At 29.3% G+C, this 23,995-nt stretch overlaps 1 protein-coding gene and 1 long non-coding RNA gene across 2 annotated transcripts; one reads left to right on the forward strand and one right to left on the reverse strand.

The window, feature by feature from the left end:
• Positions 1-833: 833 nt before the first annotated feature.
• LOC129910622 (uncharacterized) lies at positions 834-1,480 on the reverse strand. Its single transcript, XR_008771531.1, has 2 exons — positions 1,280-1,480; positions 834-1,054 (listed from the first exon to the last, which is right to left on the reverse strand). It is a non-coding gene; the product is annotated as an uncharacterized LOC129910622 (long non-coding RNA).
• Positions 1,481-2,308: 828 nt separating this feature from the next.
• Positions 2,309-23,606, forward strand: LOC129909780 (phosphatidate cytidylyltransferase, photoreceptor-specific). The gene is made up of 9 exons (XM_055986852.1): positions 2,309-3,025; positions 15,239-15,363; positions 16,431-16,527; positions 18,890-19,066; positions 19,129-19,321; positions 19,390-19,685; positions 19,751-19,882; positions 20,105-20,239; positions 21,239-23,606. Exons 1-9 carry the CDS (start codon positions 2,921-2,923, stop codon positions 21,320-21,322), a joined length of 1,344 nt encoding a protein of 447 aa, XP_055842827.1. The 5' UTR covers positions 2,309-2,920; the 3' UTR covers positions 21,323-23,606.
• Positions 23,607-23,995: the final 389 nt, after the last annotated feature.

A 23,995-nucleotide genomic window follows, 5' to 3' on the forward strand; every position in this document is an offset into this window, starting at 1 on the left:
TCCGCATACAAGATCAGCATTCTATACCAGTAGACCATGCTTCAATATTAAATATAGCGGCCCCAACTAACATTTCAGCTTCGGTTATACTATGTTTTCACCTACGCTAAATCCGAGATTTAGCTAAGTAGATTTAGAATAAATCTCGAGATTTATTTTAAATCTACTTCGCTAAATCTCAGATTTGGCTTCAGCTAACCTAAATCTAATATTTTCACCTTCTTTCAATCCGAGATTTAGAAGTTTGACTCTCTATAAAGATCTTAAAAGAAGCTTTACCGAAGCTCTACCGAAGCTTTGAGAAGCTCTTTAATATATGTCTTATCGAAATTAAAAAGCAACTACAAAAACAAAAAAGAATTATTTTTTAACTGGTTTTAAATCATGAATTTAATCTTTTGATCTGATTTATATAACATTCCATTAGTTTTTAATATATCTATTAATAATAATTTTAAAAGTACACATATATAATTTTTTTACCACACCCAGGAATCGAAATTCGTATATCTGCTTGGTGGTAGTCCACCACTCTACCCACTCGGCCATCCTAGTATATTCATTAATGAAATCAAAAACTTAATCAGTTCAAATAGCAAAAAAAATGTCCAAGCTAAATTATTCAATGTCATAGCCTTTTCACACCAAACCCAAAAACGCGGTTTATGGCAAAAAGTTTTCAAAAACCTGAAAAGCGTTCACACTACAAGTTTACAGGTTTTTGTTTGACGTTTAAAATATTTTGACATCCAAATGTCAAGTTTTCGATGGGATTTAATTTTTATTGCTTAAATCAGCTTGAGCTCACAAAATTAATCAAATAAAAGGAACTCTGACAATTTAAATAAATAATTTTAATTCATTAACATAAAACAGAGGAATATATAAAAGTTTTGCAAAGTTTCTTCCTCTTTGAGACACCAAATACAAGGAAAAAAAACGACTTCGAAGTAGCATCCAGATAGCTTAATTAGTAAAGTTGAGAAGAGATTTTTGATGAAGAAGATCGTTTGGACATCTTTTTTTTTGTTTTTTTTTTCTGCTCTGCCATTTTCTACAATTAAGCCTGGTACGCTGCTCGCGCTAAATTTTAGCTGAGATAAAATTCCCATACAAGTTATCGATAACTTGTATGGGATCCATTTTATCTCGGCTAAAAATTTTCGATAATTTGTATGGGAGCTAAAATTTAGCGCGAGCAGCGTACCAGGCTTTAATGAAAAGAAATTTGATTAATTATACAGAATATTTTGTTAATGAATACAAAAATATTTCTTACCAGTTGCAAAAATCAACAAACTGCATTTGTAAAACAGCTGATTCTGTCAGTTCTTTTTTTTTTGTCTGCTCTCATTTTTTTTTTTGTCTGCTGAATTTGTGCTGAATTCTTCAAAAGGTTTGTTTGGTTATTTCGTTTGGAGTTGAATGTTTTCATTTTCAGGTTTTTGGCGAGTTTAATCAAAAACTTGTGTTTTACGAAAACTTGTGGTTTGTGGAAAATGTATGGAAAAACTTGTGTTTTTGATATAGGTTTTTGGGTTTTTTCGCAAAAACCGCGTTTTTGGCTTGGTGTGAAAAGGCTATCAAAACCAAAAAGTGTTCGAGCTAGATTATTTAATATCAAAACTAAAAATCAAATACAAAACTTGGTAATTTCTGTAAAGCTTCTATAAATTCACTAAACAGGCATATCCGAAAAACAAGCTTCCTTCGTTTAAGTTTTTTTTTAAAGTATTTAAACAACTTATTAGAAGTTGTTAAACAAGTCCGAACTTCTATAAGCAGTTATGTTCTGAAGAAAGCTCAATACAAGCTGTATACAAAGTATGACCTGTGATATTTCAATTTACAGAAGCTGTTGTGTTTTAGCTGGGCTAAAATGAGTCCCATACAAATTTTCGATAACTTGTATGGAAATTTTATCTTGGCTAAAATTAAGCGCGAGCAGCGTACCAGGCTTATGAGTGGAAAATAGTGAGCTATTTATACCAAACACTGAAATGCATGAGAAAAAACATTCCATGCTTGCAAAAAACTTCTTGGAGCAGGTCTTAACGAGGCCTCCTTTAACAAAATGACAAAAAATCACATTGAAACCATTCGATTTCCATAACTTACAAAATTATCAAATTGCAAATATTGCAAAGTGTGAACAAAATTTAAAAACAAACTAGTTGGTACATAACTTAAGGTTCTTTCAATTAAAATACAAATCAAACAAACCCAATTCAGCATTTTCTCCACCCAAAAAAAATACAAAACTTATTCAGCATTCAACTTAAAAAAAATACTTCTGCTGTCAAACGCAACGAATAGGCAAAAACGTCCGAGAAAGAAAAACTTGAGAGAGCTGCAGCAGCAAATGGAATCAAATCCAAAAGAAAAGTGTTTCTCCAGTTTATTGATTATTAATTCTGGAATTCATACGTTTTATTATTGACAAATTGACGCTAAAAATTACTAAACAATTGAAAATTCAATTAGTTCTCGGTGTTCAGTTCGACTTGGTGTTTAGTTATTATTCGTAATTTGGTCGTTGAACAACCAAATATAAATAAAATATAAAAACAACAAAAAAAAAATAGAGAAAAAAACACACCACATTGAGCAGGGAATCATCATCGATCGTTTCGTATCTCTCGAATATATATTATTTTTTTTTTATTGTTGAATTTCACGTTGTGATTATTTTTGTTCTAATTGAATTATTTTATCTGTAACATACCTATAAATATAAATTGTGTGCAAAAAAAAAAATAAAGAAACAACAAAAAACTAGATTCCATTTTGGCCAATTTATTCGTGGTTTATTTTTTGGGATTTTTTTTTTATTGTTTGCGCCTGTCCACCGAAGTCAATTCGGTATAAATTGCAAATTAATTTAAGTGGTGCTCCGGAGAAAATTCCAAACGAAAATATTATGGCCGATGTGCGTCGCAGGAAGACGGAAAACGAAGCAGAATCGCCTGCTCCAGGAGGCGATGGACAGAAACGAGACTCATTAACTGCTGAATCTTCAGATCATGTATGTGTATTGTATTATTTCAAAAATTAACAAATTGTTTATTTAATTAAGAAAAAAATGAGGTATTTTTGAAACATATTTTAGAAAAGAGAAAAAAAAACAGAAAAGTCATAAACACAGAATATGTTGTTTTTGTTTTATTTTTAACTCAATCAATTGCCTATCAAGGAAATAAATACTTTGGGCTTGTTAAATCTGATGTTCTTGAGCAAAAAAAAATCTTTTTTGTATTATTGTTTAAACTGAATAGTAGGGGTTGGGGTTATCTCACACCGTTTTCTTTAAACAGTTCAATAGTTTTCTTTACAAAACTACTTAACAGAAGTAAAAGAAAATAAAACAAACAGTATTGGTTTAAAAAGCATCTCTAAAAGAAGCTTAAATCTCATTTAATATTAAGAAGGGTTTCTAGAAAGCTCAAGGCATAACTCTAAACTTAATCCATGGTATTAGTTCAATTACCCGTCTCCAATCTATCAATGTCTTGTTAAAAATCAGATTATGGACTTTAATTTAAGGAAGAACTTGTTAGCGACTGACCTGGAAACCTAATAATTGACGAAAAAGTCAAATAAGCCAATGTGCGAATCGGGGTTTTCCGCTAACAATACTTACTTGCATACGGGATGCAAGTATAGTGGACCGCACTGGACAAAGCGTAAAACAAAGCTTTAACATGCTTTTCAAAGTCCAAAGGTCAGCTAGTATGTGTATAAGCGCTACACAAGGCCAACCGCCCTCGATATACTACTAGATCTCACACCTCTAGCAAAAGAGTAGCAACAAACTTCCTATTCTTCTAAAAGCAGCCTTACAGAAGACCAATAATCATATTTGCCGCAGTACTGTCAGAGCCGGCTATTTATCGCCAAACAGGCTCCTTAACCCATTAACTCGCTGCTTAAAATTTTGATTTTCATTATCGGATTTTGGCTCTTTTAAGTTTGAACTTGGCAATTTCTGGCGCCTTTAAAATCAAAGCATTTAACAGCAAAATCCACCAACAATGTGAACAGACAACATATTTGCATTTAATTTTCATTTAAAATTTTATATTACTAGCGTAAATGAGCATGAAAACCAGAATATATCAACAAAATGAAAGAAAATAATTATAATTGAATAAATCTTATTCCGCAAAATTGTTTGCGTTTTTTTGGACCATTTTTGAAAGCGGCTATTTTTGGCTTCAAATTTTTCATAATCGGCTCCTTGCCTCAAAAATATTCTAGCAACACTGATTGGCCGCACCAACATTCTTAATAAATTCAGATTCATTCCGGATCGCTATTAAGTGCCATCCATATGAGCTGCGTCCTACGTCTGCGAATACTTCTTTTGAAACTTTTTCTAAAGCAAATATCAACGCATTCTATTTTAATTGCTTAATAAGTGAATGGGCTATCATATTTACATATTTGAATGTAGAATATTTCGTAAAACTAGTTCAAACTACAAAAGAAAACATTTGCGGGTTGCAATGGTACAGTGAATGTAGTGCTTGACTGCTAACCTAGCTGTGTGTGTTCGAGCCCTACCTCAGGCAGCATTCTTTTCTTTATCCCTAAGCTTGAAAGCCACCCGTGGGATTATATTAGATAATAATCATCTCTTTCTCAATTCACTGTCTTTCTTTCTATCTTTCTATTCCTTCTAACTAGTGCCGTGCAGTATGCATTTAAAAGACCTTAGGTCTTATAGGCATATAGTTAAAATTATTATTATTATTATAGTATTTTTCTGCAAACTGTTAAATGTAAATTCGCAGTCCACAAATTCAAAACGCATTCCACAAGGCTACGAATAAATAATTCGCTCGAATTTAACCTCACTTTGAATTCAGCTCAAATTTTTGTATTACAGTTTGCAGCTCTCTGCGACAACTCATATGAATGAAATGTCAAATTCAGCTATCATTTCCAATTCGCTGACGCAAGTCGCATCTCCATATGAATGGCATTTTACACCACACCTCAATTGGTGTTCGAAAATAATTCCCAGACTTCTATTCCGTCCAGAACTCTGTTGAAGAGGATCTTAGTATTCTGGACAATTACTCTTTACACTTCTACACTGATGGTTATTAAAAACCAAAGAAGTTGTAGGAAGTGGCATATTCTCAGAAAAACTGAATCTTAGTATTTTCTTTCGCCTACCAGACGTTGGCTATTAAATCTTTTGATTCTATCACTGTACAAAGTACATTCGGGGCAACTGTAAGGAGGACGAACTCAAAAAACAAGGAACAATCACTCCTCTAGGACCTGAAAGGAATAATATAGGTATACCTATCGCTACATGTAAACTTATTCTAAAAGGGACGCTTTAAAGAAAACAAACCCTACATGGACTCAGAGTAATACATGCCTGTCAACCAAATAAATATGGCCTTGTGTAGACTTGAAACCTTTAAGGATTTTGAATCGACTGCATATTAGCTCCATCATAGTTGTTCTTACAGAATACTGTTTAGTAGGAAGATACGCAAAACGAATGGGCGTGCTCTCTAACGGCGAGACGTCTGCAGGAGTTGCAAACGCTACAGAGCAAACGCAACTGTCGGGTTTTTAATGATTATAAACCGTTTAGCGGAGTTCTTGTTATTAATACCAACAAATCCAAATTTATAGTATTTTCGAGGAATGACAGATACAATATAATTGATCATTTAACGATAATCCTTTAAATATGGTAGTGAATACTCTTTGTTGGATGTTCTCTAAACTGTGCTGCTCAAATATAGAGTATGAAAGAGTACAAAGCTATTGACAAATTCCAACGAAACTTTTTCAACTTTTTTCTGTAAACATGCATTATAAATCGGAACAGGGTTTGTCAAACTTTTCAACGCTACCTTAGAGAATCTGCATTTCGTGGTCAAGATAAACAAATGTTAAAAAAATTCCTGCTATACAAAACAGAAAGGACTTGTCGTATAATTAGGAAACATGAAAACTCTGTGCATAATGACTTCAAAATCAACGCCCGTGGTAGAATTCTGTACTTTCAGCTTATTTATACAGGGTGTCCCAAAAGTAATGGATCAAACGAAATATGCTGATAGGCCAACATTAGGGCTCTCAGAATTTGGTAATTTGTTCATCCCAAATCCTTACGGTTTTCGATTTAATGCAGTTTTTGTGATATTTCGAAAAATCCCGACTTTGCAACAGTATTTTGCTTCCTCCGCTCATAATTGATTTTTGTTTTTTACAATTCTTTCACTAAAACATTGCCAAATAATAAGAAATAATTATTTAATCAAAATATTTTTTATTTAAAACACCATTTTGCTGCAAATTAATTAACAGTTCCATGTTTTATAAAAACTCAATTTCTTAATTTTTTTTCAGAGCAACACCCTGAAAAAAATTTGTATGATGTGTAACAGGTTAATTAATTTAAAAACTTGTTGTGTTATTGCAGTTTTCAAAAATGTATAAAAGTTTGCAAACTTGAAGTTAGAACGAAAGATATTACAATTTAAATGCAACAAAACAGGCCTTTTCAGAGAAAAATTACAAAGAAAAATAAAAACATTTCTTCGACTGTTGTTTGTTTATTTCTTTTTGAATAAAAGTCTCGATTTTTGTTTGTTAAATAGCTCTGAAAACACCTGTTTTGTTGCATTAAAATTGTAATATCTTTCGTTCTAATTTTAACTTTGGAAATTTGTATACATTTTTGAAAACTGCATTTACACGGGAAGTTTTTAAAACAATAAACCAGTATCACACCATACAATTTTTTTTCGGGATGTTCCTCTCAAATAAAAGTAAGAAATTGAGTTTTTATAAAACATGGAACTGTTACATAATTTGCAGCAAAGTGGTGTATGAAATAAAAAATATTTTGATTAAATAATTATTTCTTATTATTTGGCAATGTTTTAGTGAAAGAATTGTAAAAAACAAAAATCAATTATGAGCGGAGGAAGCAAAATACTGTTGCAAAGTCGGGATTTTTCAAAATTTCACAAAAACTGCATTAAATCGAAAACCGTAAGGATTTGGGATGAACAAGTTACCAAATTCTGAGAGCCCTAAGGTTGGCCTATCAGCATATTTCGTTTGATCCATTACTTTTGGGACACCCTGTATAACAAGACCGTATGCGAACTCTAACGACATAACGGAAAACCTTACGGTGGAAGTTCCTACCGATTCTACACCTTATGATTAGAAGACTTTTTTTTTTTGAAAAGATAAAAATTTGATTTTTTTTTTTTTTTTTTTTTGACGGGAGGAAATCTTCAAAAGACACTTGGCAGTATTCGACACCAAGTAGTGTGGGACTCTTAACCACTAAAACCACCTCTTTATCAGGACCAATCTTGAGAGATCGACATCAGATTTTTCTTTCTTAACTTTGTAAAATCACTTTGGGGGAAGTTTAAACTTTTAATACTTTCCCATGTTTTTTTAGACCATTAGCTCATGAGGCTTGGTTCTTCTTAATCTCCGAACATGGTTTCTAGTATTCAAGACGGACACCATTTCAGAATTGGTATGACATTGCAGTCTCTGATTATGGGATACAGCGTATTTTTTAACAACTTCTGTAACCGTTTCTATTTGTAAGTCACGATGTAGATCGCTATTTCTTATGTACCAAGGTGCATTAACTATTCCACGAAGGACTTTGTTTTGGAATTTTTGGATGATTTCGGTATTTGTTTTCTTTGTACAGCCCCATAATTGGATACCATAGGTCCAAACAGGCTTTAGTACTTGATTATACAGCATTATTTTGTTTTGGGTTGATAAATCAGAGTTGTTACCAAGTAACCAGTACATTTTTCTATATTTCAAGTTTAGTTCTTCTCTTTTTTTTTTGATGTGCTCTTTCCACTTTAGCTTTGCATCCAAAGTCATTCCAAGGTATTTGGCCGTATTGGCGTAAGGTACAGCTTGATTATTAATGAATATTGGAATATTGTTTATCTTTTTATTTGTAAAGTTTATATGTGAAGATTTTGTTTCATTGAGTTTGATACGCCATTTTTCGGTCCAATCTCTGACTGTGTCGACGGCATTTTGCAGTTTTACTGCTGCCTTAGAGACACATTTGTCGGGTACCAAAATTGCGGTATCATCTGCAAAAGTAGCCATTATGGTGTGATTCCCAACTGGGATATCCCTTGTGTATAGTAAATACAGGGTAGGACCTAGGACACTTCCTTGTGGTACACCGGCTTCTATTTTCTTCAATTCCGAATATTCTTGATCGTACCTTACTCTAAACAATCGGTCTGAGATGTACGATTTTAATATTTCATAGTACTGTCTGGGAAGATCCCTTTGCAGTTTGTACTCAAGTCCCTCATACCAAACCTTGTCAAAGGCTTGAGCAACATCTAAGAAAATAGCTGAACATACTTGTTTTTCTTCTAATGCTTTTTCTATTACATCCGTTATTCTATGAACTTGGTTTAACGTGGAATGTTTATTTCTAAAGCCAAACTGATGATTTGGGATTTTCAAAAATTTGATGACACAAAAAATTTTTTAGTGATGTTCAAGATCAATTGTGGCCTTAGTACGGGTGTTTCATCCAATTTTGTAAACTTAGTACCGTATTAAAAACTGAAATGTTGAAAATAAGAAAAATACACACTTTATTAAAACAAAACTTGAATTACAAGCGAACGCTCGTTATCAATACATATGATCCATAAGCACCGCTGAATGAGTTCGCATGTTTGAACATTGATCTCAGGATTATTATTATCTCGATTTCAGCTCATATTGGCTTTGAGGGAAAATAACGAGAAAACGAATTGCACATGAATTGATAAGTCTTTCATGACTCACTCACAAAAAGATTATTTACAAATTTTCGTCAGAGTTATAAAGAAAAATATATTGTATCTGTACCTAATAGAATTAAATTGCAGAGCTACAGTCTGTCTAACTGCAATACATACAATATATATCTAGACATATATGGACTAACTTAGGATCATAGCTTAATTCTTTGTAATTTTCTCTGGTCACAATTATTTGGACGTTCATTATTTCGTGAGCATTTGAAAGCAAAAATCAACATCCTAATAGTTTTTGAAGATGTCAAGTATATCAAGTTTTCATCCAAGTTCAATGTATACGGCCCTTGGACAATTTTAGCTCGTAGCTAAATTAACCAAATGCTCACCAAATGCTGATTGATTTGGTTTGTTTGATTAGTTTTTATGGTCCTTTATGCATACCTATGCAACTTTGGTATAAAATTACAACAATATCTTTGGCTGAAATAAAGTTCTGCAAGTTAAAGAAACTGTTTACAACTGAATAAAAGCAAAAGAACTGTTTTCTTATAAGAAATGTGAAAATTTTATGCCTCAATGCCTCAAATTTGGACAGGGACACCCTTTCAAAAAAGCTTGGTGCGTATCAGACAAGTAAAATTTGAATGATTGCAAAATCTTTTAAATCGGATAAATAAGCACACCAGTCTATTGTTTTTCTAAATAAATGCATTTAATATTATAAGATGACTCGATGAAATACAAAAGGTTTATTATTTCAGTAATGAACAGAGAAATGTAAACTTGAGACTCATGAGCTGGGTAAATGTCTTTATCTGAAAGTCAAATTGTATCCATTGATAAAAGTTTCTCAAAACACACAAAAAAAAGTTTGCAAGAAATATTTGTTTCAAAGATAAGAAATATAATTCTTAGAAAAACTGTTGCTGTAGAATCTTTTACAATTGTGATACAATTTAGTACATAATAGTTTATAAATATTTCTTGGAAGATAAATTTATAAAAATAAATAAAAATGTTTACGTTGATATAAATAAAAATAAATTCTTCAGTAATTTAGATAAAAGAAGAGATATGTACTAGACTGGGCCAAAAAAATAAAATATTTTTTTTTTTGAAAGTTACTTCGAAAATCTTGTTCAGGATGATGAAAAAAAAATTTGGTGAAAATTTGAGCCGTTAAAAAAAGTTTTAAGAGGTCTATCATCGGTGTTTTTTATTTTTATACATGATATGATGTTTTACAACAGAACTGCTAGACGATCAAAGTAAAAAAAATGTCTGTTCATTTTTTCTTATATAAAATTAAATTTCCTACAAAAAAGATCTAAATGAAAATTTTCGTCAGACGAGCCGTATTCGAGTAATTAAGCTTTTTTAATCGAAGTGTTTTTTTCAATTTGACTGTTTCACTTTGGAATTTTGTGATGAGCAAATAAGTGAATAGAAAAATAAAACCACGACAGATTCTTATAGGAAATTTAATTCTCTACAAAAAAGGTCTCATAGTAATTTTCCCTAAATTGAGTTCTGAAGAAGTTATTCACGATTTAAATCGAGAAAAAAATTAAAAAATCAATTTTCAATTTCAAAATTTTCTAATTCACTGAAAATTCAATATTTTCAAATTAGCAAGATGTTTTCTTGTAGGGACTTAAACGTTCTATAAAAAGTTCCTTGGCAGCAAATTAATTGCTTTAACCGTTTAGAAGATAATCGTATTCAAATCGCAATGCATACTTGTCATAAGAAAACTATTGAAATCAGTGGGCATTGGTTTTGATACGAATATCTTCTTAACGGTTAAAGCAATTAATTTGCTGCCAAGGAACTTTTTATAGAACGTTTAAGTCCCTACAAGAAAACATCTTGCTAATTTGAAAATATTGAATTTTCAGTGAATTAGAAAATTTTGAAATTGAAAATTGATTTTTTAATTTTTTTCTCGATTTAAATCGTGAATAACTTCTTCAGAACTCAATTTAGGGAAAATTACTATGAGACCTTTTTTGTAGAGAATTAAATTTCCTATAAGAATCTGTCGTGGTTTTATTTTTCTATTCACTTATTTGCTCATCACAAAATTCCAAAGTGAAACAGTCAAATTGAAAAAACACTTCGATTTAAAAAGCTTAATTACTCGAATACGGCTCGTCTGACGAAAATTTTCAATTAGATCTTATTTGTAGGAAATTTAATTTTATATAAGAAAAAATGAACAGAAATTTTTTTTACTTTGATCGTCTAGCAGTTCTGTTGTAAAACATCATATCATGTATAAAAATAAAAAACACCGATGATAGACCTCTTAAAATTTTTTTTAACGGCTCAAATTTTCACCAAATTTTTTTTTTCATCATCCTGAACAAGATTTTCGAAGTAACTTTCAAAAAAAAAATATTTTATTTTTTTGGCCCAGTCTAATATGTACATGTACATATGTAAGCATGTCATTCAATTTGTCATGTTAAGAGAACATTTGTGCCCTTAATTATGAAAGTGGACTAAGTCACTCCTAAAAATGGCATCAAATCTAGCCTAAAAATAATTATTATCCCTTATAAAGTTTATTTGAAAGCTAAATTGCAGTAAATAAACTTCTTTATTGCTCCTCTAGTGATTTCATAAAAGAAATATAATTAAATCGTTATAAGAAAGTTATTATGTAAATTTTTCTTCAAACAATGCAAAAAGTGACTTAGTCCACTTTCATAATCATGGGCACATTTAACAAAAGATAAATTATTTTTATAAATAACCAATTATTTAGATTTTAGATCAAAAGCTAAAAGACCTTTGTACCTTTAATCATAGGTTTAAAAAAAGCTATAAAAACAAAATAACTATACACTTGGTTTGTGCTAAGGTCAATGATGGTCTGAGTTTGTTTACTTTTATATGCCTAAGTAATTATAAACACAAACTGTGTTAAGCAAAATATCTTACAATAGGTTCATTTTTATTTGCGATATACAAGGGCATAATTTATAAAGAGAAAGTTAAAGATGAGTAAAAATAGTTAAATTAGATACATATAAAAACTAAGCATGATTATATGAGATTATTCGGGCCTTCCGTCTAGCTTATATCCCGAAATACGCACTGAATCCCTGAGCCGATATCCTTCCAACATAGGAAATTGACTTTTTCTAGGATCGAAATTAACGGTACCTTCTATAACCATTTAGGTGCACATTTCATAGATCCGATTATGAAGGATGAGAGCCTTAGACATAGGAAAAATAAAAAAAAATATTATTATAATCACGCAAATTTGTTTGCTTGTTTATAGAAGCATTTAGCCAACAATAGTTTACTCTCATTTTGCATACACAATGTAATACATTTTGGAAGAATACGATAACTCCAAAAATGGATTATTTTCAAAGTATGAACATTGCTGAGATGCAAAAATGGGACAAATGCTCATGGTTTATGAATGTTGTCTACAGATATTTCAATATGTTCCTATCTTTTTCTATGAATATTTCAATTTTCTTGTTGCCGACTATCAAGCTTTCAAGGTCGAACCTTCTTCTTTTAGACTAACGATAAGACAATTTTTTTTTTAATTTTTTTTTTTGTTTTTTTTTTTTTTTTTTTTTAACAATTTTAAAGATCGACGATAATAGTACAAGAAACCGTTATATGTTAATAATCCTCATTGAGTTGATTTTATCGAAATAAACGTCGTAGTGTTGCATAGATGTCGAGATCATGAGGTTGGATAGATCTAATATGACAAATCTTAACAAAAATCTTAAATGATGACCACACACCGAAGCTCCGAAGACTTGATTGCTGTTACCAATCTTAAACAAACAATCTTTATTTGCAGATGTAACTGTCAGCTTTTTTTAAATCGTTGTTTAGAATTCTATTTAATTTATTTCATTCAGTTTGTATTCGGTAACATTTGGTTTACTTAAATTCAAAAAGAAAAGGAATAAAACCGATTCGTATCCAAGAACATTCTGAGTTATACGGTGCCTAATATAAACCGAGTAAGGAGCAAACTACACCGAAACGAATATGTTTGAAAAGAGCTTCATTAAGTAAAAGGCAATATTAGTCACAAAAATATAAAAATATTGGTTTTAACAGCAAACTATTTTTACAATTTAAGGAAAACAAAAAAAACATTTTCATATTGCTTATTTTGACTGAAAATCAGCCAGACACCCTTATAAAATAAAATGTGTCACACTGTGAATTAAATCCGTATTAGGCTTATCGCTCATTTTTTTTTAGCATTTTATTGAATGTGCAAATGCATACCCTACGTTAAATGAAAAAAAAAAAAAATAACATATAGTGTTAACTAACTCACTTTGCTTTATTTGTTTACTTATTCTCAATTTGTAAACAAACACACAATCGCATCTTCTTATTAAGTTGGTATAATCCCCAGTAAAAATAATATCTTATCGCATAAGACACATTCTGACTAGCAAACGGGTTTGATAATTGCCAATACGCACAGGTTATCTTTTTTTTTATAGACCGTATAAAGCTTTAACTGCAATATCAACAGAAATTTGCTTTATACATAAATGGGAAGGTTTTTTTTTGCAATAAATAAAATAATAATAACCCATTTAAATAATGAAATAGCCCATACCTCTATTACATATATATATATACATATATATATATATACATATATATATATATACATATATTTAAATTTATCAACAGCAAATAATGGTATGGCATAATAAATGACTTAGCGAATGAACAAATTAAGAGAACCCAATAATACAACTAAATTATTCTATAAAGTTCAATTTATATTAATAATAAACAATCACGCGTTAAATTGATAATGCAAAATTATTTTTGTTTTTATTTAAAGTGTAAAATGTGATTTGTAAAAAAACACTATGCAAGTTCAAGTTCCTGGTATTACTTCATCACTGTTATCGCTTAATGAGGTTTTTTGACATTGTGTTAGGTTAGGGTGTATTGAATTTTGTTTTATAACAAATCAAAATTAAATCAATAACTTTAAAGTTATAAGGTGGTTTCCCCTATTGTATGACTTTTTTATCAAAATTTATACAACTTCTTGCATTTTTACTTACGATATACACATACTGGCCGAATTTTTTTTGTGTTTTATGACATCCTAATGCAAGTTTTTTGACCAAAAAAAAATTCCGGGATTTTCAGAAATAAAAAAATAGATATATGTAAAATTTAATCACACCACTTTTCTGTTCGACCAGGAAAAAAAATATTTGGATGCAAATACCTCAGCAGCAAGACCTCCAAGAAACTTTTGGTTTTCAGTTACGAATAGAGCTTAAGTGACCTTTCTTTTGATGTCACTCTCGATGGGTTTGGAGAAAATTTAAAAAAATGGATTTTTTTTTAGCAAGGGGTTAACCTTGATTATTTCTCAAAAATCTGAAAAAATAAATTTGTTATTTTTTACGGGAATGCATAATTGCATAGGCCTGTGAGCTCGTATATGTTGACCAAAACTTGTTTCAAGACCTTGGTCAAAAGATATCGGCTTCGGAGTAAAAGGAAAAGAAAGAGAATTTTTTTTTATTGAAAATATTTTAGGAACCAGACCTCCAAGAAACTTTTAGTTTTCGGCTATGAATAGAGGTTTGAGAGACATTTCTTTTGATGTCTCACTCGATGGCTTTGGAGGAAATTTTTAAAAATGGAATTTTTTTTTGCAAGGGGTTAACCTTGATTTTTTCTCAAAAATCTGAAAAAAATTAATTTGTTAGTTTTTTACCGGAATGCATAGGCCTGTTCACTGTGAGCTCGTATCTGTTGACCAAAACTTGTTTCGAGACCTTGGTCAGAAGATATCGGCTTTGAGTATAAGGAAAATAAAGAAAAAAAATTGTTTTTGATTGATATCTCAGGAACCAGACCTCCAAGAAACTTTTAGTTTTCAGTTATGAATAGAATTTAGAGAGACCATTCTTTTGATGTCTCAGTCGATGGATTTGGAGGAAATTTTTAAAAATGGAATTTTTTTGGCAAGTTGTTAACCTTGGTTTTTTCTCAGAAATCTGAAAAAAATAAATTTGTAAATTTTTTTACCGGAATGCATAGGCCTTTTCACTGTAAACTCAAATCTGTAAACTAAAACTTGTTTCGAGACTATGATGGCTCCAAGTTATCTGCCTCCGAAACCTTGAAAAAAAAAAATATTTTTCGATTGCAAATAATTCAGCAACTAAACCTCTAAACATTCTGTAACAACATGCTCAGAACAAAATCACTTTTTTTTACACGATGCGAGGCAGAAAAAAAGATCCTAGGTATATAGTCTTAAAAACTTATTGGCATATGATTTTTTGTACTGTTTAGTGGGTTAACAAAATCTACTATTGGAAAGTTTTTATAATTTGTGTACATGCCCCATAACCTAAAACAAAGTTTAATAAAAATCTAATTTATATTTTTATCATTATTTCTAGATCGATTCAGAAGAAGAAAAACTACCAGACGAGAAATATGTTGAAGAGTTGGCGAAAACTTTACCGCAAGGAACAGACAAAACACCAGAAATGTTGGGATCCGCTTTGAAGGATTTACCAGATAGGTAAGTGATGGTAAATATTAAAAAAAAAGCGAAAAAACCACAGTATTCTTAAAAAAAAACTGGTTTAGCATTAAATATGTTTGGCCAATATTTTCAAAATGTTCCGATTAATAATTAAAAATGTATTTATTTATTTTTTCAAACATTTTAATAAATATTAATAAAAAAAAGACCTAAATGTTTTCATCTGCTATCAACCAAATCACGTGTATTATTCAGAAATCTATAAATATGTCCTTCATCGTTCATGCTAACCCAACATTAAAAAAAAAAAAGAAACATAAAATCTACATTCAACCAGAGTCAACGACACGTTTAATTGAATGTTTGCTTTGATTTATAAATGCAACAGTTAAATTGACTGATTGTTTATTCTGTCAATTAAACTCTGTTCGCGAATATGTATTTACCACTAAATTGGACTTTGCTTGAATCTAAATGCGTGTCCAATGTAACGTCATAGGTCCGATGACTTTTACACATTTGTTTTTTTTTTTGAATAAATTTAAATAAATTTTTGTATATATGAATATGCCAATGAATCGTTTACTTCTATTTTTATTGGAATTAATTAATGTGTAAGATCAAACAATGAATGACATTTTGACATGCATAAAACTATGAGTTTTGCTTTTATGATAGATAATGGACTTTTATTTTTGATGTTGTAATGTATACTCAAATGTATATAACACAAAATAATTGAATTTTAAATATATGGAGATTGTGAGAATTTATACCCCTGAGCAAACCTTATTTTGTTTAAAATTGAACAAAAAACAATAATTGATTTTAGTTTTAAATTTAAGCTCATCTTTATTATATTTTTATTTTTTTTTTTCGATTTCATGTCCATTGGCCATATTATTTCAACCAAAATAATTTCTATATGCGATTTATCAATTGATTATTACAACATCAAATCCATTTCATGTTATTGCAACAATTAAATCATCGTTTTACTCAATCCGATACACTTCATAGCTTCGTTAATTGGGGCTAAAACTTGATTACGATAAATATCAGTAGAATATAATTATTAAATTTACGTTCTCTTTCGGTTTCAGATGGAAGAACTATGTCATTCGTGGGATATTCACCTGGATAATGATTTGTGGCTTTGCCCTTATTATTTATGGAGGTCCATTAGCATTAATGATTACAGTAAGTATATAAAAATTATTCACCTATGCATCTGCATTATTTAAATATAATGAAAATTGGTCAGTTGATTAAAAGTCTATAATCTAAGTGTGACGTTCTCGTACATAATTATCACCTTTTTTTTTTGTAAATGTGAAAATATGTTTTCGAAGACCAACAAGTGCAAGAAAGAATAATATTAAGTATTGGTAATGGTAAAATCAATAAATTGAAATCACACACATGCAAACAAAACCAATTGAATAACTTCCTGGCTTTAAAGGTCGGCAAGTAAGGGAAAAGAAAACTTTATAGGGTATGAGAGCTTTAATAAATTGAGAAGTTGTTGCATATATTCAATAAAGTACAATAAAATGTTCTCGTGCCCTCATTCTCGTCTCTCCTGAAGGCAGAAAGAGGGGAAGTGTTTAAATGAATCAAGGGACGATTCGTAATATAATATTGATAGCTTACTAATTGTATTAGAGAAAGCGAATGCATGCAAAGTTGGCGTCACTATCTCTCTTTTCGTCTATGCAATTTACATATCAGGATAAAACCTTAATGGAAAGTATCGATCAGGTTTTTTTTTATAGTATAAAACCAACACGGGTTGACCATAAGATAAACTGATACTTTTGTTCTTTCTATTGGTATAATAAACATGCGCTACCTTTAATCTCTACTTTGTCAATAGTAACATTAGCTTTTGGTTAAGTTATCAGAAAAAAAAAATTATATATTTTTTTAATTTTTTGCAAAACTTTTTTATTAACTTGTTTTTATATTTTTAAAAATGATAAGAAACGTCTTTTTGTAAACTTTGAAAAGAAAATCGCACCGAAAAAAAATGTCAATTTTTGCAAAAAACGAGAATGTCATATTTAAGTTATGTGAATTATTTCGAAAAAAAAATTTTAAACGTATTTCTTTTTAAATCTCTAAGACCATTAGGTACTCCAAATTTTAATCGAAATCGTTAGAGCCATTTTCGAAAAAGATAAACGTTAAAAAAGAGATATTAAAAAAATAGTAAAAATGGGTTTGGAAATTACTCAAAAATCATCTGTATGAAGTTTTAAGCAAGTCAATCCAACGCATGGACGAACAGACGGACGGCCGCCATGACAAAAGTAACTTAGTAATTTTTTTGAACTTCCCCATCACCGTAATGTTGGCTTTGATTAAAACCTCGAAATTTTTCTTGGCACGAAACCAATAGCAGTAAAAAGAAAGCAAAAATAAAAAAAAAAAACAACCTTGAATCAATCATCTGTACTAAATTTCAAAAAAATCCTTAAGGCTGCAGCTTCATGTACAGATGGACACATAGACCGACACGGACGTAATTACGAAAACCCCTTTTTTTTACTTCTAATCATCGTAATGTTAGTTTTGATTAACTATGCGAAAAAAAATTATATTTCGAAATTTTAGAGTTCTCTTTTTTGAGACTAATGAAACACATTTTTGAGACGATATACAAATTTTCCCTATAGAGCAATTAATGAGCCAATAATACTGCGCCCAACGCAACTAAGAAAACTTTGATTTCTGCGTATTCAATACACCTGGCTCGAATAGTTATTTCTAAAAAAGATCAAATAAATGCTAAAACGTAGTTATTAAACTTCCTTTATCTTTTAAAAAATCAGCACTTTACTACTTTTAAGAATACAAATTCAGTTCTGATAGGGCACAAAAGTTAAATAATACGGAAAAACTACCTAATAAAAAAGTGGGATTTTTTAAGAAAAACATTTTTATTTCCATTATTTATGGAATATTCTCAACAATGTTATACCATTTTGAAAATATAATTGAACACACCAACTTTTAACTTAACTTGCTGCAGTATCGTAGTGCATCTTTTTTACACTACGGTTCATTGAATTAGGGTCATGTAAAATGTTTGAGTACCTAGTTGGGCAAAAAAGTGATACATATTTGCTTTAAATCTGATACAGCTGAGTTAAATTTTTTGAATGCATTTGTTAGCAGGGTTATTCAAAGTTCCGTAGCAAAAGAAAAAATTGAGAAAACTTAAGATTTGTAGTCACGGCACATTAAAAACCGTCACAGGGTGGCCATTTTTTCGACTTTTTTTCGAATGCCCATAACTCCCAAAATATACTACTACGATTTTTTGTATTATTTTTCTGATAACTATCACCACCTACGCTATCTATCGTTTTCGTTTAGACGTTGACTTTTGGGACACCCTGTATACGTACAATACTGTTTAAACTTCTAAACTTCTTTAAATCATTTCTTTTTGTAAGGATCTTATTATTAAAATTAAAAATCAACTACTTTCCAAAATTATGAAAATTTATTGACATACTTCATAAAAAATCATATAAATTCCATTTTTTTTTTTCAGACGTTAATGGTTCAAGTGAAATGTTTTCAAGAAATCATCTCTATCGGCTATCAAGTTTATCGAATCCATGGTCTTCCATGGTTCCGAAGTCTTTCATGGTATTTTTTGCTAACTTCAAACTACTTTTTCTATGGTGAAAATCTGGTTGATTACTTTGGTGTTGTAATAAACAGAGTGGTACGTACAAAAAATAATCTTTTTCTATTGATTAACTTGTAATAAAAAAATACTCTTTTTAGGAATATTTGAAGTTTTTAGTCACTTACCATCGATTCTTGTCGTTCGCATTGTACTGCATTGGTTTTGTTTGGTTTGTACTGTCCTTGGTGAAGAAGTATTACATGAAGCAATTTAGCTTGTTTGCTTGGACTCATGTTTCATTGTTAATTGTTGTTACTCAAAGCTATCTAATTATTCAAAATATTTTCGAAGGTAATTACTTAAAAAAAAAAATGCATATAAATTCAAATAAGAATTAATCCATATTTGTTTGTTAACAGGTCTTATTTGGTTTATTGTACCCGTTTCGATGATTGTCTGCAATGATGTTATGGCCTATATGTTTGGATTCTTCTTTGGCAAGACTCCATTAATTCAACTCAGTCCCAAGAAGACATGGGAGGGCTTTATTGGAGGTGGTTTATCAACTCTGGTCTTTGGTTGTTTTATCTCGTTCTTATTGTGCCATTACCAATACTTCATTTGTCCGATTGTTTACTCTGAATCTCTTGGTCGTATGACAATGGAATGTGAACCAAGTTATCTCTTCACTTACCAAGAATATAGTTTGTCTGTGGTAAGGAGTGTCTACTAAATATACACATTTTCACAATATTTTAACATAATAATTTATTGTTGTAGTTTGGAATCGGCAAGTCAATTTCAATGTATCCATTTGTATTCCATTCGATATCACTGAGCTTGTTCAGTTCGATTATTGGACCATTCGGAGGATTTTTCGCATCTGGTTTTAAGAGAGCTTTCAAAATTAAGGTATGTTATCAATTGTTGCCTCTTGCAAGAAGAACTCGCAAGATCATGTTTAAGTTTTCTAATAAGATACTTTAAAATATGTTTTTTTTCCCACCTATTAACTCAAAAATAAACCTAACGCACTTTCATCCTTTTAGTATATGGGGAGACATATTGCTTTCATATTTTTGTTTTACATTTTGTTTGTAAAATACTGTATTTGATTATTTTTAATTTGTATAGGACTTTGGTGATATGATTCCCGGACATGGTGGAATTATGGATCGTTTTGACTGTCAGTTTTTGATGGCTACCTTTGTTAATGTTTACATTTCCAGCTTTATTAGAACTGCATCGCCTTCCAAATTGTTGACACAAGTAAGTATTAAATTATAATACAAAAATCTCTCTATTTAGACTAGGGGAAAATATGAACAGACTTTGTTACCGACTTAGTTACCCACTTAATTTTCGTAATATATGATAAGCAAATTGACTTCTGAACAAAAATACTCCATTTTCCCAAAGTAAGTAACTATCAAATTGTGGCCTATTGTGATTTTCACGCGCACAAGATTCCACCCGAAAAAATCGAATTTCATTTTTCCTTTATTGTTAGTTCCGGAGGAAAAGTTGTTCACATGCGGAAAATTCCCCGTATTTTGACCTTTTTCTCAGGCAATATGCTTTTTCTCACTTAGATTTTGGTGAAGAACAAAATCTTTTCAAGCGAAGAATGTTAATTCCCTCCGAGTGATACTCGCAATAGCTTTTAAAATAGGACGGAAAAATGTACACGTGAAACTCACAAGGCTGAATATATTTTTTGAGTACTTCGAATTACGTCACCTTAAAATTTTTCTCCAAAACTCTCAAAACGCCATATTTTATAGTCTTTAATATATTTATTTTGATTTCAAATTAATTTTTTTTCTTAAAGATATTGGAAATAGAAATTTATGATATTTCAAAATCTTTGTGGTTAACATAACATGTGTTTTTTTTGAAGCAAGTTTCAGTTTGCGAATTTTGATTTGGGTTAAAAAAAGCAAAATATTACATACATATTTATAAATAAAAAAGTATTAAATTTAAAATAGGTTTTTTGAGGCTTTATAGCGAAAACAGTGATGAGTATAGCTCAAAAACTAGACATGATAGAATAAAACTGCAAACAGTTTTAATTCAGCACACTAAAATCAATTAAAATCACCTAATAAAAAATACATACATAAATTTCAAAATAGTTTTTGTGCTACAATGTCAAACCGTATCTTAAATTTTCGTTGCATATGTTTTTTTTAATACTTAATAGCGGCATTGGAGCTGCTCAAATTTGATACCTTAAATTCATGCCTCTCTCTTCTTCTTTTTCAGATTTATACTTTAAAACCAGAACAACAACTTCAGATATTTAACTCATTGCGAGACAACCTTGAAGGTTTAAGCATTCTAAACTAAACAAAAAAATAATACATTCTTCAACTAATTTTTAAAAATAAAATCTATAATTTATTTTAATATAATATATAACAACATAAAAATTTATATACATATAAAGGCTATGTATGTGCATGTGTAAACATAATTCTAGTTAAATCATAAAAAAAAAAATGATAATGGTTTATTATCCATAAATATTCATGGATAAAAAAGTCAAAAAAACACTCGTTTTGTGTGTGTGTAATAATTAGTTTAAACAAACACACATTCAAATAATCTCACTAAAAACAATTTAGCAAGTGAAAAAAAAAATACTATCTAAAAATAAATATTGTGTACTGATTTAATTAATTTTAATAAACAAAAAAATATTGATTAAAAAATTCCACTAATATTAAAAGTAGTAATGTTGTTGAAACTTTTTTTGTATACTTTTTTGAACAAAAGAAAAACAAAAACAAAAGAATGTGTGCAAAGCGATGAAATTTATTAATAACAATCAATTTGTTGGTTTTTTGTTTTTTTTTTTTTAATTTTCTTTTATAGTGAAAACAAGATTTGTGTAAAAAAAAATATATTTATTCAATAAATTGACTAAAACACTAATTTATTATACAATAAGAAATTGTTTATACAATTTTTTACAAAAAAAAAAAATAAAATTATGTAACATTAAAAATATAGAAAGGAAACATTCAAAATCTGACAGTGATAATTTTAAATTTTTGTTTTGTTAGCTTCGAATAAAAACGAGTGATTTTTTATAAAGAGATTTAAGTAAAATATTGAATTTCATAGTTAAGTATAAGAAATCATTTTTTAAACTTGTTCAGTTCGTAGAAGTTCAATAAAACAAAACGAATCTTTTCCAGTTATTTTGCTTTTTTAATTTAAAGTTAATACAGAATGCCCAGAAGTCAACTGACTACTTTCATTATTTTACTTAAAAGCTCTATACAGGACAGATTAAAAAGGTTATTTACGAATTAAGAAAAGAAATACGAAAAAAATAAACTATAATTTTAAGCTGAACAAATATTATTCTAGTCTTTAGTATTTTTTGTTTTTAAATTTTAGAGAAAATAAATTAAGTTAAATTTGTATGTTATGAAATTGTTTAGTTTTCGTTACTTTATAATAGCAATTTTTTTGTTTTATGTTCTTTGTTAATTTGAAAAATAAAAAACAGTAAAAAATTATATAGTTTCAAAACTTTCTCATAAGTTAGAGTAAAAAAAACCCATCAGCTAATAATTAAATAAAAAATAAGAAACAATGCATAAAGCCAATGAAGCAAATTTATTATGTCTTAACAACAGAGCTATTCATATATTCGATTGAAAAAGAAAAAAAAAAAAACAACTAAATACGTGTTTTGGGTAAAGTTTATTTATTTTTTGGTATTCATATACTTTATCTGAAAAAAAAGTGATTTAAAAATATATTCCAAAAGAATTTAAAAAAATTTATTTACTCGCATTTTCAGGTAAAATCTTTTTTTACTACTCTGCTTTAATTTAAAGTGCAATAATAGATTTTATTTAAAAACTGAAAAAATAAAACTGAACACATAAATAAATGTAGGTAGTTTGATTTTTGTTTTGTTTTCATTTATTTTTCAATTTTATCCTCATTGAATGTCCGTCCGTGGAACGCCTGTTTTTGTTTTGTTTTACTTTAAACACCACCCCACCCGTATAAAGTTACTTTGATTGTTGATGAAATTGAATTTAAGTACAAAAGCAAAATATAAAAACAAAAAATATTACATACATATTATATTTATATATTTAAAAAAAAGTACCTGTTGTTATTACTTTATAAAGAGCTAATATTTTTTATGTTTGAAATCAACAACAATGGAAAGAATTTTAAAAATAATTGTTTTATTTTATTTTGTTTTCTATTTTTTTTTGTGTCCCAGCGACTAAAATTTTTAATTTTCTGTTTTTTTTTTTTTTTAGTTTATATTAATATAGTTTATTAATAGATTTTATTTTAAAATGTATTTATTTTGCTAAGCAGATTTCTATATACATAAATACTTATTTTTAAGGTGATTTTCAATGTAGTAAAAAAAAATAAAATAGCATAAAATAAAACAAAACAAAAACTGTATGCAATTCATGGATGTTATGAATCATAAATATTATCACATATTTCAATTTAAAAAAAAATATAATCCATGATTTATGTTTTGATGTTACATACAAAAATAATGATGTGTAGTATGTACTAATGAAATGACAATGTATTTGGGAGAAATTTTAATAAATGTAATTCAAATATTAATGTGAACATACGAATTGTGTTTTATTTATTATTTTAAAATGAATGAATAGGTGTTTTTTTGTTTTGCAAAATTGATACGCAGATTCGAGATTGAATTTAGAATTGAAACGAGCTTAAAATACAAACTGATAAATATTTAAATGGTATTTATGCTGAAATGAAGTTATTTCCTGCGGTTGAATTAGGTTGAAAACTTTTAATACATTCCTCCATACTATGTCCAATAAAGATTGTCAGTACTGAGATGGGAAGGTAGGAGCTCTGGACAAATGCTTTTATATACGACAGACTTATGCAAAATAATAAAAGTAGAACTATAAGCCCTATTCTGCTATTCGAGATTCACGTGAATCGAAAGATTTCCTTCCTTTGTAACACGTCAAACTGGTTTTGAAAAAC

The sequence above is a fragment of the Episyrphus balteatus genome, chromosome 2 (assembly GCF_945859705.1).
Source record: "Episyrphus balteatus chromosome 2, idEpiBalt1.1, whole genome shotgun sequence".
NCBI classification, from domain to species: domain Eukaryota; kingdom Metazoa; phylum Arthropoda; class Insecta; order Diptera; family Syrphidae; genus Episyrphus; species Episyrphus balteatus.

Bases quoted from the DNA above. Each gene is read 5' to 3' on its own strand.
- LOC129909780 (XM_055986852.1), top strand. From the start codon at position 2,921: ATGGCCGATGTGCGTCGCAGGAAGACGGAAAACGAAGCAGAATCGCCT. The intron at 16,528-18,889 runs GTAAGTATATAA...TTTTTTTTTCAG, and splicing joins CATTAGCATTAATGATTACA to ACGTTAATGGTTCAAGTGAA. The intron at 20,240-21,238 runs GTAAGTATTAAA...CTTCTTTTTCAG, and splicing joins CTTCCAAATTGTTGACACAA to ATTTATACTTTAAAACCAGA.